Here is a 15,898-nt window from a genome sequence, read left to right on the forward strand (position 1 = left end):
ACAGTAATACCGTTTCTCTGTAGTCTAGTCAGTCAATGGCAAACTAATATGTCTGCTACTTTCACTTCAGACACACCGAGACCAATACTAAAAGACAGGAAAAGGTTTTGGTTTTTAATCTTTTTCTTTAGCCTGACAACGTTGCACAGAAAAACACCCTGACTTGTGTGGCATGAGAAATACAGTACAGTTGTATATAAAAAAAAAAGAATACAAAACAAACAACAAATCAAAAAGCATTTTTACTATCTGGAAAGAAGCCTTTTATAGGGACGTGAAAGAATAAGAATAAACAAACAAAAAAAGTTAAATGGGGAAACAGGATTTCTGTACATACAGAATCTATTTACAGCATCATGTCTGGAATAATCTCGAGTATGAAAACATGACCACAGAGCTGGGATGAAAGACGGACCATTAACAGTTGAAACTTCTGTAAAGAGTTTTTCTTTTGTGAACGTGTTTTCTTTTTTTTCCTTTTTTTTTGAGTCGAAAACCATGTAAAAAGAAAGTTTCTAGACGAAGTTGAATGGGAGGGTTAGTCGAGAGCAATGATGTCGTCATCATCATCATCATCAGCGGAGGCGGCTCCGCTTGATTGGTTGGTGCGTAGACGTTTGGAGGAGGACTCGCCGGTCTCGGCGTCGTGGTGTTTTCTCTTGGTGCCAGCACTGGTCGCTGCGCTGGACGACGACGCCCCCTGCTCCTCGTCATCGGAGTCCACAATCATGACATCATCTGCCTCTGATGCAGCTACAGAGCAGGAAGAGAGCCATTAGGAGGCTATAAGAACAGATAGTAGAAATCCATCTCGGAGGACAAGGAACAGTTACACTTAACCCTTAGAAGGTGAAAGACGCCAATTGGCGTCTTCATCAGAATTCCGTAAATGATCAATGACGCCAATTGGCGTCTTCAGAGTTTTTGATTAATCTAAACATATTAATATGCTCCGAAGCGCTGTTTAAATTCCTGAGCTTATATTCCAACTACATTACCCAGAAAACCCGTGTCACGTGACACACGTGTACGTGTTGCCATTGGAAGCTGGTCCCACCCCCTGTAAACAGTGGGGGCAGAGGGAGTCTTCATAGTTTATTGTTTTGCCTGTTTTGCCGTCTCGCCCGAGCGATTTTCTAGCAGAAAAAGTTGAAAGCAGTACTATTTATTTGAGCGAGTTTTGTGGTAGTAGTATTGATCCATACGCGTCCCAGTCGCCTTCTCCAGGCGGAGTAGCCCTGGTCCAGTGCTTACAGCGAGACTCGCTGCTCCCTCCCTCCTTTTTTCATTGTCTCCCCATCGTCGTCCGATGAGCTATACCGGGAAACCACTGAAGAAGACGATCAACCCGGAATGTTTTGAGGTAATCTTATTGTAGAAAATGCCCTTCTATAGTGATCAGAAATCATAAGATGATCGCTACAAATAGATGCTTGGATAATTACTACTACTAGTCAGATCATGACGCCAGAATGACTCACCACGATGGCCCCCAGCCATTAGCCAGCACCAAAGGTGCTGGCTAATGGGGGGGTTGGTGCATTGGTGCTGGCTAATGGCTGGAGGGGGGGTTGGTGTCGATCGGTTGGTTGGTGCAGTACAAATGTATCGTAGCAGGCATGCACGCATGGCAGTACAAGTATTTGATATTGTAGCGTGCCTTATAGGCGATCTGATCTTTAGAGTAATGTTCGCTCCTTTTATTTACTGTCTACAAAGACGGAGAACAAACATGCATCGTTTACTGAAGCAACGCGTGGTTATGATGACCTTGCTACAAGGATCGGAGGGGGGACGGGGAGTGAAGCTAACAGTAGCGTATTATATAAGATCTGTATGACGTTTCATTGACGTCTGAGCTTGCATGATAATAGCATTCATTGTATATTGTATACAATCATGATTGTACATTGTTTAGTGTGTCTCCGTGTGATGATGATGATGACGATGATGTCAGATAGCCTACGCCCCCCCCCCCCCCCCCCCCCCCCCAACTGGCTATTGGCCGGGCTGACTACAGCTAAATGTTTATTTTTATATATTTAGAACTGGCATCAGATGAGGAGGAGGATGATGATGATGATGATGATGATGATGATGATGAAGACGAAGAGTCAAGACTGCGATGGAGTTCTCCGACACTGAACCGGATGCATTCATTCATTTCAGTTGTTGTTTTTTTTTAATTTAGCCTACACACACACACACACACCGTCAAGAACAACTGGAATGCAGTGGTTTGGGGACACTGGGGAGTTTGGGGACAACTGTTTTGTATGTAGGCCTATTTATTTTCTGTAATATTTATTATAATTGTATTATGTTAGTAGTCATAAAAAATAAAAGACGCTTTTACAATGAGTTAGACCTGTCATGGCTATTTTGTTCACTATTCTGAGGTTTATGGTTTGACTAAGCGAGTTTCAACTGTGATTTACTCTGTAACGGTACATGGTAAGAACCCAATTTTTTGTTATAATACAGTATACATTCAAGTCTATATTTTGATACATATCATGGGCACAAAGTCATATCAAAACAATGTCCTTGGATGTGTTTTTTATCAAAACTGTTTCTTCACAACAGGTTTTTGAGATACATGCATGAATAGACAAGGTACTGGTAAGACTATGTTTACCCCAAAAAAGAATTGAGTTTATATGATGTTCCATTTCAGAGCTAGGGGGACTTTTAGCTGGATAGGTCAGATTGATCATGACTGACCATGCTATTTATAGATGGCAAAATATCTACAGTGGTAAATGTGAGAAACTTTTTATTTTATTTTAATTGAACTAGACAACTCACCCTTTAAAATGAGATATTGCATGGCTATGTACGCCCAGCAGAAAAAAAGTTATTTAGAAAATAAAACTTCAACCGGGCATAACTTTTTTTGTTGTCCTAGAAACACTACCCAGTGTAAATGCAGGCTCTTTTAAATGGCTTCCAACACAAAAACTAAACATTTTATCAACTCAGTTCATTTTTTTCCTGGAAGCAGACAAGCCAAGCTTTCTCTGAAGGTCTTTCGTTGTCACACATTCACAACAGAGAATTTTCAATAAATCATTCAAAAACGCCATTCTGCCATAGAGAAGTCTAAAAACTATATAGAAATCCTTGAAACTCTCAAAGAGTTAAGGGGAATTCTTTTGTTTTGCTTTACTGGGCCCTATTTTTAGACCCACCGGATGCAAAGTGTCCAGAGGCGACCAAATTGGCAATTCCAGAAACTCTTCCCACCCACCCAACTGGTACTGCACTACTACACAAAAGGGTTGTTTAGCACTCTTAGGCCGCAGTTACCTGCAACGCGGCCCACAAGTCAGCCGCTGCCCGAAGATTACGATTATTGGAGCTTGCTCTGTCCCTGGTATTTTGGTCCAGCGTCACCCGCTATCTATTATGCTGACACCAGTATTTGCGCCTAGAGGCATGGTCATAGGCTTGTTGGCACGCTTTCCCCATAATTGCTATTTTGGTCACACACACACACACATTTGTAATATGTAATAAGCCATATGCCAAGCGTAAGCCATATGCCAATTAGTTTGGTATAGAGCGGTGCGCACCGATAAATATCTAAAAACTGCATCCACATAGACAGCTAGGCCAGTAGAATTAATTTGTTTATTTTCCGACACGTTGTCTTTTTTTGAAGGCACCGCACCCGGAGTGTTATGAGGCTATGAGCACGTACAGTTTTGAACCGTAATCATGAATGAACACATGTTCAAAACAAACTGTACGGTCAAGGACAAGTGTGTGTGTGTGCATCTAATCTCTCTTTACCTCTCATAAACCTGAGGACAATGCGTGCAGTGTGCATGTTACTAGTTTACCCAGACCCAGTACAGGAATGTCTCAACCACATGCATGGTGACTGACTTTCAAACTTTAATCCCTAACACAAACGAACAGAGAAAAATATTTGCATGCGTCATAAGCAAACAAACATGTACTAACATTTATATTAAAATAGGCGTCAAAAGGCAAACTCGGTGCAGAGAGCGTTTGGACTGGGAGGCGTCAAAAGGTGATCTCGGTGCAGAGGGAGTTAATGCAACAAGGTAAATTCACTAATGTTCTCTATTGGGGCAATATTAGCCATGAAAATACTGGTATAGACATTCACTGTGCCAACCTTTAGAGGAGGTGGAGGGCTGGGCGGAGTCTTTGTTTCCATTGGCAATGCTGCTGCTGGCCTCTTCCTGGTTAGTGGACGGGGGCGGAGCTTTGTCAGGTGCATCGCCCACAACCTCGAACTCCACATCCCTCTCTAGGTCCTCACTGGAGCACAGAAACATAGACGTTTAATTCTACCCACTAACAATACTACCTAGTAAAACAAACAAAAAAAACACATAAGCGCACACATGGAATAAAGCAAAATAAAATCTCACAACTGAAAATGTTTGCATGTCCTAAATGTGCGATATGTGTGAGACAGCATGAAAGGAGCCACCCCACACACTAGCGCTGATTCCTAAACAATCAACACAATATGTAAAATCATGTTTTAGTAATATTGTCCCTGCTGTCAACCAGATTGAGGCTTCCGACCGATGGAAGATGCTGTTAGTTTGACCACATCAAATGCTCTAAAATAACCGAAAATAGACAATCTACATGCTCAAGCTCTCGATGCGCGACTCATTGAGAGCATGTTTTCGCTGTGCAACATGCCTCCAAAGACGACATGATGGAATCAAAAAGACTTTAGTGCATGTGCACACAGACAGACAGAGACACACAGACATACGTGTGTATAACATTGATGATGAGTGTGTAGTCCTGGAGGAAGTCATCAGCTTGCAGACGGCTGCAGTTACGGATTCCAAAGTCCGACAGGAACTTGTTGTTGTTGGCTGTGAGGAAATGGAGAGAATATGACTCAAATTTCACATTTTTCATGATGGCATATTAGGTCATTCCACTGACATACCATACCAATGGATATCACTAAATGGGCCCGCAATGGAAACCAGACGCAGAGCCTGACATTTTGCAGTATACATTAGATTGTTTTTTTTCCTTCTAAAAAAGGTCAAGTGAACTAAAACTAAAAATCAGCATTCTCTCAGAATATGTTCTCTTCATACATTTACACTGAATTTGTTTGCTAGACATTTACAATTAATTTATAGTCCTAATACAGTGCACAGCAGTAGCTTCCTCCACTGGTGATGTCATCACTGTGTAGTTCCATTGTGCTACCAGTAGGAGGAGTACTTTTTCCAACACTTAAACTTTTAGGTAATTTCCATATTATTATAATGGAAAAAAGACATTGATATCATTGTTAAGATATGGACTAGTGTTTAAATAGCCCAAGTTGTATTTGCTGCACTACATTTAAAATAGTAACACATTTAACGAATTCCTCAGATCATCTAAACAATTATAGTTAGTTATTTGTCCTCTCTATGTAATTTATTTATTTATATATAATTTTAATCGTGGAGAATGGTCCATTCAAATTTCCATTGGATCTAGTTTTACTTAAATATTCCCACCCATTGACCAAAGAGGTCAATGGGTGGTGGTGCAGTTTCTTGTGCTGCTTGAGCACCCTCTTGTGTCACATTAGGGATTTGCAGTACAGAATGCTTTAAAATCTGAGAAATTCTCTGCTCTCTCTATTCTTCATTCAGTCCCTGGCTTAAGTTTAAGGGACTGGTCATACCTGACCTCACGTTTCACTGACTGCACACACCTCAATTACATGAATGAATTGCATTTTACCTTCAGTATCTCCCTCCTCCGAGGAGATGAGGATGGTTCCTTTCCCATCTTCAATATTAACATCGGGGGCGACCATGCCAAACCTCTCCTTCAGGATCTGAACACAGATCAAAAGAAATATATAAAATCTAAGAATAAAGATATAAGAATACATAGGACTGCAATGGAAACCATTTTTTTATTTTTCAATCAATCAACACTCCAATTTAATTTAATGTATGTAAAATCATACACAAACAACTAGAATCACACTTACGTTACACAAACGCATCAATTGAGACCCATACATAGGGTTTAACCCATTTTGACCTGAGATCAGATTCTAAAAATGTCTTCTACATCCTGACAGTTTTCTGAAAAAGCTATGTTTCTATGTCAGCCGTTCTTTGATTTCTCAAAAATAGCAGACCTACAAGCTCGTGGCGCGCTATGAGATTGTAGATCTGCTATTTTTCAATAGCTAAAGCATAACGTAATGCTAACACCAAAAGGTGTTCCCACCCAAAATGGGTTAAGGATTTTTGGGCCTTTTGATGTATGAGTAAATTGTATGTGTTTATAGACAGAGGCCGTTATTACCTTATCTTGCAAAGAGATAACCATGGTTTTATGGACGTTGAGTTTGACGGTGACTTCAGGCCTGCTTGCACACACATAGCAGTTTTTGCTGGGACGGTCCAGCACACATGGTACCAGCAGTTTCTTCCTGAGGTTAGGCAGCTTGTTCAGGAAGATCTGGAAACACAATAAAGAACACAGAAGATCAACAAAAAAAAAGTGCTTTAGACCTCCAAAGAAGACAGAACCTTTTTTTATGTACAGAATTGCCTTGGTGCAATCCTAAAAAAACAGTTGCGTTAGTGTAGCTGCTAGACTGCTGCAACCATTATCAGGTCTGCATAATTGCTTCTTTTTTTCTTTGTATGTTCTGCACAATTTGTTTTTCTTTGTAGGGAGAAGGGACAAATTGGCTAGTATTTCTATTTTCTCATCATAGAAGTTGTGCACAGCAAAAGAAAGCTGCAAAATATTTTTCACATAGCATATAGTGTGACACACACACACACACACACACACTCACACACACACGTTGCAGAGTGCATATTAAGTGAACTGACTGTTCGGCAGGATTCCAGTTCTCCAGCGAGGATCTTCAGGCCCTCCAGAACAATGAGTCCAGCAATGACAGCGTTGGTTGTAGCGATGGCTGGGATGATGTTACCTGCCATGGCTGCAACACAAGCAAGTTAACAAATAGACAGATTAACAAATAGATTAAAGGACCACTTCACCACTTTTCAACATCTCTTCATATAATTGCTCCTCACTAATGTTCATGATAAAACACCACCATTTTTTCCTACTCAGTCTGTGTCTCATAGGAGGGCTTTGGGCAGTTCGGACACCCGTCTACCAGTGACATCATCATTAGGCAGATTTTTTTTAAAACAAGATTTGTTTTAAAATATATTTAGATTTGTATTATCGTGAGAACGATGGCTTCAACTTTTGCATTGCAACTTTTCAGGAAAAGAAAGCCTGCCATTTCTATTAGCTTGGATTCACCATCGATGATGTCACTGGTGGACGGGTTTCTGAACCGCCCACAGCCCTCCTATGAGACACAGACTAGTGTGTGAGTAGAAAAAAGTGGTATTTTATCATGAACATTAGTGAGGACCAATTATAGGACGAAAAGTTGAAAAGTGGTCCTTTAACATAATAAAATCCACAAATAAACATAATAAGACCCCTTTATCAAGAATGTATATAAATAAAACGGGGGGGGGGAAGCAGATCTACACGCTTGTGATGCGTGGTCTTGCAGATCTGCCTTTTTGGCCTGCTTTTCGGTGAAGAGATTTGGTGTAGGTATGGAAAAAAACGAGTACACCAAGTATAGAGCCCTGAGGGACCCTGGTCAATGAAGTATACAGGGTTTGAGAGGTAAATACCAACTCACACTTGACATCAAAGCGACTCTTCATGTTCATGCTGAAGATGTGCATGCGCAGGTTGGCTGCAGAAGTAACAAAGTCCATCGCTGGAGTGTCATCCTGGAAAACAGCATAGTGGAGAGAAGGGTTGTATAGACTTTTGCTACGTGGATACCGTGTGAGGATACTGTATTATAATAAATAATTCTGTATTTCGCTTGCATTTGCGCAATCTGTACATTTGTGCTGGTGTGTGTGTGTCGAGTCTTGCCTTGTCCCAAACAAGCTCGGCCCCGTCGCCCTTGTTCTTGAGCTGTGCGCGCAGCGTCTCCACACTGTGCTGGAACAGCTGGCAGCTGGCCCAGACGCCCAGCACCTGCTGGTCCTTCAGACCTGTCCCCGGACAGTCCTCCTGAGGAAGAGCTGATGCAGACGCACGTATGCAACCAGTCAAACGCACACACATTAACCCCATGAGCTTTGTACAACAGCGATCGGCAGTGGCTCAGGGGTAGAGTGGCCGCATGGGAACGACAAAGTTCCCAGTTTGAACCTGTTTTTTATCTGCCCCAAAAAATAAGGATGCCAGTTAGAAACCTGCGGATAGATAGATACTTTATTTGTCCTTTCGGAAATTTGAAAGGACAAATAAAGTATGATGGCGGATTTAGCCACGGTTGCTGCGGATAACCGCAGTTTAGGGTGGATTTGGGTCATTAAAATACATTATAAATTAATATTGGATAAACCGCGGGTGAAATAATGCGGGAAATAAATTAATGGCATCTGGCTTATTATAGCTTTTAAAAAACGCACAAAATCTCAGCAAAATCTCGTAATCTCCACAATAATTTATAAATAATTTATAAATTGGAATTAATAATTAATGCGGTCGGATTATAAATACGCACATGGATTCAGGTGACAAAAAAAGCTCATCCGCAGGTCTCTGGCGCACGTAGCTTGGAGATAAATGTACACATATTATGCACACACAGACAAAGCCCTAACAGTGCATTCTTATTCTAGACAGACCAGACACACCACCAGTCAGTCAAATAAACGGGTCAATAAGACATACCATTGCTCTTAAGCTTCTGCCAGTCAAGAGGAAGTGGAGCTTTCCTCTTCTTCCACAGTTTGTCCATGGTCAGCAGATACATGATGTCATCTTTGAAAAGCTGGAGAGGAGAGAATAAAGCAAGAACAAATAACGTAAGTAATGTCATTGTGACTTGGATACCGGGTTGTAATTTCTCACACACGCACGCATGCATGCACGCACGCATGCACGCACGCACGCACGCACGCACGCACGCACGCACGCACGCACGCACGCACGCACGCACATGGCTGGTGAGTAAAGGTCTCGTATAGATTCCGCCCACATTGGTCTGGCCATTATTTATATTTTGTGTTTGTTTGACAGCGTCGTAGCCTGTGGAAGGTGCCTATTCCTTACCTTGGTGAAGAGTTTGACTGCATCGTAACCTGTGGAAGGTGAACATTCCTTACCTTGGTGAAGAGTTTGACAGCGTCATAGCCTGTGGAACGGGCCCATTCCTTGGTGGACACACGTCTGATGTCCCCGTCTTTTTCTGAGGCTGTGGCACGAGCTGCTGCCTCTTCAACGTTCCCTGAATAAAGACACATTCTACTTGTCACTGGATGTCCAATATCCATAATTAAATTTTTATCCTGGGAGTTTTACTTAATAGGTTAACACTTTCTTATTTACAAATCATATCAAAGTTGCAGCAAATGCAGAAAGTGCACATTATCCATATGAATGAACCCTAGTATCTTGATTCGGGGAAAGTCATCATTGATAGGCAAACATTCAGTGAAGTTGTGAGTGACCTTGTAGATCGGCTATTTTCGGCAAAGAGACCAGTTATAGTAGATTCATGTGAGACCCCTGCAAGTAAGCCCATGTTTATAAGGGGTTGAAAACGTAACAGTGAAAACCCCTTCCAGAGGGGAAATCTTTGAAAACGCTCCACCTAGCGTCTCCATGTAAACAGGCAAAACGGTGAATGTCTATTACATTTGTGCAGAGCCGTAGGCGATATTATATTTCCTAGGATGAGCAAGTGCTCCCTCACCCCGCTTACCCTAGGAATACAAATTTAGCGAGCTGCAAAATCACGCTGCATTGGTAAATGTAAACAAACAGCCATGTGATAGGAAGTAGCATTGATGCTATTGCTTTAGCATCCAAGATGGCATCCAAAACCGGACGTGCATCATAGTGGAATTGCTACTCATCATGTGGCACCCAAGCGCCACCACTTTCGCCCACCAGGTGGCACTCATTGTGTTAATAAGAGATTATCCATAATACAGTGTACAATGAGACTGACAAAAATCTTGTACTCACATGCAAGCTCTGGGTCTGCAGTGTCGGGTGACACCTCCTGATCGGCGTCCTCCTCTCCGAACAACTGACTGTAGTTGTCATAGAAAGACAATGCACAGTCAACAAAGACAACTGGACCTCATTTCCATCAATGCAGTCTACAGAAGTAACCAAGTAAGTGGCTGACTTGACATCAATGCCCTGCATCTACAAGACTGGCTCTACCTGACACGATGTCCAAGATACTACTGCCAATTTGTTCCGCCTGCCGGGTTATAATCCGATTCCCACCTAGACTCCCTGTCTCCCTGTCAAGAGTATACTCGTCTTTTAAGGGTTTATATTGATTAAGTTAGGTCGTAGTCGTATGCTACATATTATATAAATAGCTATGAGTTGCTATGCGACCGAGCTCAGTAGTCAACATCAGCGCAATGCACATTTCATTTTTGTATTCATTTAATTGATCTGAAGTAACCTTACTTGAAGAGGTACTTGGCCCATACAATGCAGTGGATGGGCTCAGAGGGTGTGTTTCTGATGGTGCACCCTGGGAAAGTCTTCTGGGTGGGCTTAGGTTGGCACTCATAGCACTCGGTCAGTCCCTGTAGGGAGTTAGATAGAACGTCAAAGAGGGTGCCTCAACCACCTTAGCACATACAGTACAGTATGAGGTAGAGGGCAGCACAGGTCCATACAATTGGACCCGGTCCGAAACGGACCCGGTGATATCAGAACAGAACCGATCCGGATCCGAAAACATTCTAATTGGCCGCACCCGGCCCGGACCCGGACCGAAGGTTTTGGATCCGGTTCGAAACGGAGCCGATAAAAACAGGATCCGATCTGAAATAAACCTACCCGGTCCGAAAGACCTGTTACACCCTTGGTGTGTCCAATCCTATATTATGCTTATTTTATGAGACTGAAGTGAACACTGAACGTCAGCATCACCCCCGCCTCTACAAAGGAGCGCTGAAAATAGCCGATCTACAAGAAGCTCGCAATGCGTCGCATGGTTTTTAGCAGCACCAACATTGTTACCGTCTGCGTCGACAATGACAACAAAACTGTCCCAGACATCCGACTTCCCTTTAGGAGATTGCGTGCTGTAATCGTTAGCTTGTAGTTTGCGTTTCACCGGTTTCACCTCGCTCAAGAAGGGGGCCGCCAGCCATGATGATGTTCGTGTTAGTGTTCGTGTTGTTACTGTGACTGCGCGCACACACTGTGGGCACGTTCGGAAATAGCGCACTGAGCGCCCTGTGCAATGCAAACTAATAGGCGAGTGTGCTCCGGTGCGGTATTTCCGAACACGCCCACACCCACCACCAGTGGATACGTTCCATTTCCAAATCCTCGAGGCGTGTATTTTAGAACATAATCATTACAACACAGACACGCAGTTGAACGCACGCATAACCATAATACGTCTATTTTAAAAACCTATTTTTAATGTTGAAAGGTTTATTATAATAATAAAGCTCAGGTCCTGCACGGGCATTTCGGGTATTCTGCATTTCAGATGCCCGGAACGAGGCCCGCAGCTTTGAAATGGAACCGACCCGTTCCCCGACGGCATGTCAATATTTTGCACCGGAACCGGCTCGGTTCTCGGTTCGGATCTCGGGTATTCGGGTCCGGGTGGACCCGTGCTGCCATCTAGTATGAGGTGGAGCAGTGGTCATCCTGCACTGGGAAATATTTTAATATAAGATTATATTTGGCAAGAGGTTTTGTGTTTAAAGGTAAAATATTAAAAAGAAAAAGGTATGTCCAGGGCAGGAGCAGGTACAGGGCCCTCAATCGGCTATTAAATCAACGATAGATGGAATGGTCAATTAAAAAAATCAATAATAATGAGTCTAGTGCTTATTACTAGCCTGGCTAGCTTATTACACTTTTTGTGGCGTTTTATCCCAAAAGTGCAAGTTAAGCACATTCAACCAATTATAGGCAAACTTAACAAACTTTTTATTCTTCAAAAATAGGAGATCTACAAGCTCACGACAGGGCGAGGTGCAAACTTGTAGATTAGCCATTTTCGCTATCCGCGTGCAACAAAGCATAATAGTGGTTAATAAAAGATATCCTCACTAGCAATACGGACATGTGCATTACCTTTTTGATGACAGTGACCTGTCCCAGGTATCCAGCAGTGCCGCTCTCTATCAAGGGGATATCCGCTGCCAGACACATCCTGTTCACGTGGTTACGGGCCGCTGAGGCAACAGAAGATGGAGGACTTAGTGCGAGTTATGACCAAATTAATAAATGATTGAGTGAGTGAGGTGAGCTTAGAGAATGAGATGAGAATAGACGAGAGGTAAGAATTAATTAATAAATGAATGAATGAGTGAGTGGAGCTTTAAGAATGAGAATAGTGGAGATGAGCAGCATGTGAGTTGAGGTGGCGTAGTTACCTCTGTTATCCAAAGCATTCATCACCAGTATGAAGCTTCTGAAGAACTCTGTGTTGTATTCAGGGCTGTCATGGGAACAAATGGACAATAATAAAAATCAAAGCTGTACATAGGAGGGGCTAGCGTCCCTCAAAAGTAATAATCATGGGGAGTATACTGTAGAATACATGTGGGCCCTCTGGACTTAACAACAGAAGGACTGAAACAATATAAGAGGATAGCCTTACTTCATGATGCTGTCATGGTAGGCCGTGATGTTTGCTGTGGGGCAGAACTGCAAGACACTCTCTTTGGCCACCTGCAAAGCAGAAAGAGATAGAGAGAGACAGACAGACTGTGTTACTGATGGAGAAAACATAACAAATTTGTTATTAACCCGTCGACGCCTGGTGCAACCTATATGTTGTTCTACCTTTGATGTCGGCCCGCTCTGTGTCTCATCAGCTATTGCTATACATGTAGCAACATTTTTTTTTTTAAATGAATCAGAATTTGAAGGTTTTCAGAAACCTTAGGTCAGGCCCTAGAAGGCAAATTGTATTATGGTGAGAACGACGGCCTCCATTTTCACATTGCAACTTTTCAGGAATAGAAAGCCTGCCGTTTAGTGAGGACCAATTATATGAAGATAGGCTGAAAAGTGGTGAAGTGGTCCTTTAAAAAAGTTTAAAGGCCTATCATTTGTCACATCTCTTGGAGCGGTGACTCTCAGCCGTGCCGTGCTCGGGAATCATTTGTAGTTGATCTAACCCCCCAATCCAACCCTTGATGCTGAGTGCAACGCTGGGAGTCATTGGGTCCCATTTCTTTCAGTCTTTGGTATGACCCGGCCGGGGATCGAATCCTGACCTCCCAGTTTCAGGGTAGACACTCTTAACCACAAGGCCACTGAGCTGTTCGGAAGTCACTCAACAGCCATAGCGTTACCACCTGTTTCGAATTTGCATATAATGCAGACAGCAGCAGCCCGATGCATTAATGAAAACGAAAAGATTATCACATGCACAGAATTTCTTGACAGAAAGTAGCTCTTATTAATGTCTACGGTTGATTTATATTCAACAAACAGATTAAAAGAGGATTATAATTCAAGCTTTCCGTACAGCTGCAATGTTGGTGAGTTTAACGTTGTTTAATACAAATCAGATCTGACTTTTCTGTTTGGATGAATGGGCTGTCAATGGCTGGTGTTGCAACTCTAGATTCAACCCATTATTTAAAAAAATCTAGTGTTGCAAATTGCAGCCATGTGACTACATGTGTTGCGTTCTAAACAAACACCCAGGCAGCTACAGAGGGGTTTTTACTAGTACACACCTGCGCTTTAGACTTGCCCACATGTTTCTTTTGAAAAAGGAACTGCCGGTTGAGGTTGCTGACATCAATGATGTCCAAGTCGATCTGAAAAAAAAAAGCAAGAAACATAAAAGGTTCTTCAGTTCTGTGAATGACTAATGGAACTTAAGAGAGCACACACACACACACACACACACACACACACACACACACACACACACACACACACACACACACACACTTTCAAACCGGCAAGTCTACTGTAATTGATCACTAGTGTAAACAGAAATGCACTCAGGCTACAATAAGTGCTGGACACAAACACATCAGCCACACTCAAGGACATACTGTAGTAAACATCAACATTTATTACACCAAAACGCAACATCTGGGAAACATACCCTGCCATGCCAAATATAAACAACCAGATAAAACCACAAAGAAGTTGCGTGTCTTGTGTACATGCCATGGCGCCCAATTGAACCAGGTTAATTCCTGGGAGGTTCTTACAATGAGCCTAACCAACCATTCATTCACAATGATACTATTCAGCGTTCCCTGCAATGATGATGCGCTTTGCAGGGAAATCATGAATAAAAGAAACAATGCGTATCTCTGTAGCATTAATGTTCAGATGAATTGAATATGAAGAACCTCAATGGAAACAAGCCATGCATAGTGCTTTCTTGGGCTATAAATCCACTTTAATATCAGACCTTTATTGAACTGTACTTTTCCTGTGCTTTTTTCTGCAAACTGTTACAAGTACTGAATCAATCAATCAATGGGTTTGTATTTCCATCACAATAACATAAGCCTGCTGCAAATACCCCGAGCCCGCCTAGAAGTGAGTGAGCTAGCTAACGCTCAATATACAGCTCCGTCGCACAACTGTGTGGTGCAGCCGAAAAATAGCAGATCTACAAGCTCGCCAGGCGTCGCGGATGCGAATGCCTGGTGAGCTTGTACATCGGCTATTTTCCGGCTTCACTCACAACATGCACCACGGCCCTCCTCTAGTCCGCGGAGCCTCGCTCACTCACACAAAGACCCAACACACACACACACACACACACACGTTAGCCACCGGCTAGCTAGCTAGCGTTAAGAATCCATTCAGAAGAACATGAACATCTACCGACCACTTCTATGTTCTTGAAGCCGGTGAGGACGAGGTTCTTCAGCAGCTCGCAGCCGATCCCTCCCGCTCCGACCACCAGCACGCGGCAGGTGGACAGGGAGTCCGCGAGCTCTTTGCGCAGAGAACCCACCAGTTGTACCATGATGTTGTTGTTAATGTTGATCGGGCTCGAGACGTCGGAGACAGACAGACAGCAGAAGCGGCGGCGCCTGCACTGCTCATTCACAACACACCGGTTAGCCTCCAGCAGCAAGCTACTATAATGCTAATGCTAATAAACTAGCTTCTGACTGAGGGGGAAGAAGAAGAAACAACGAATCGCCGGCATAACGTTACGTTACTATGTTGGATCGTTGAATAGCGCCACCTATCGGACGGGGTTCTTTTTTTTTTTTTTTTTTTTTTTTTTTTACAAATCTTTATAACAGTCATTGTCATTCATGACATAGGCCTACTTTAGAATACAACGTTACAAACACAAACAACAAAGTTATTAATACAACAGTACAACATCAAAGCTAGGGGGAATTTAGCCTAAGATTTAGACTCGTAGATGTATTTATCGATTCTGACATACATCTACGAGAGTGGATCTTAGCCTAAATATTAGGCTATGGCGAAAACAGACCCCACCTAATTGGCTGTGAGTGAACAGTTGGCTTATATCCTAATTGCTATCTGCATGACTGTATAGTCTTTAATCTTGCATTTGCCCGTCTGTCTGTCTGCCTGCTTGCCTGCCTGCATGTCTGTCTGCCTGTTTGTCTGCCTGTACCTACACCTCCCAAAGGACATTGTTGCAAGACTATACAACTGACATAGTTAGTCAATCTCAGAAAGAAAAGCCTACTGGAAAATAAACATGGATAAATATTTAGTCCCCTGAAATAACCAACAGGGAGTGGGAAAGAAAACGTTTATTTTATCTGAAAACCAAAAGCAAAACCATGCGCATAGTACAACATTCAAACTCCAGTGCTTATAACAGACTCCA

General features: G+C 42.6%; 1 protein-coding gene across 1 annotated transcript; it reads right to left on the reverse strand.

Moving 5' to 3' along the window:
• Window positions 1–100: 100 nt before the first annotated feature.
• On the reverse strand, window positions 101–15,192 carry uba2 (ubiquitin-like modifier activating enzyme 2). Its single transcript, XM_079502045.1, has 17 exons — window positions 14,906–15,192; window positions 13,785–13,868; window positions 12,695–12,765; window positions 12,468–12,532; window positions 12,166–12,266; window positions 10,528–10,649; window positions 10,066–10,133; window positions 9,201–9,322; window positions 8,767–8,866; window positions 7,957–8,108; window positions 7,712–7,805; window positions 6,867–6,979; window positions 6,328–6,483; window positions 5,749–5,845; window positions 4,766–4,871; window positions 4,148–4,293; window positions 101–753 (listed from the first exon to the last, which is right to left on the reverse strand). Exons 1-17 carry the CDS (start codon window positions 15,044–15,046, stop codon window positions 539–541), a joined length of 1,953 nt encoding a protein of 650 aa, XP_079358171.1. The 5' UTR covers window positions 15,047–15,192; the 3' UTR covers window positions 101–538.
• Between the last annotated feature and the right edge of the window lie 706 nt (window positions 15,193–15,898).

The sequence above is a fragment of the Electrona antarctica genome (assembly GCF_951216825.1).
Source record: "Electrona antarctica genome assembly, chromosome: 5".
NCBI lineage: Eukaryota > Metazoa > Chordata > Actinopteri > Myctophiformes > Myctophidae > Electrona > Electrona antarctica.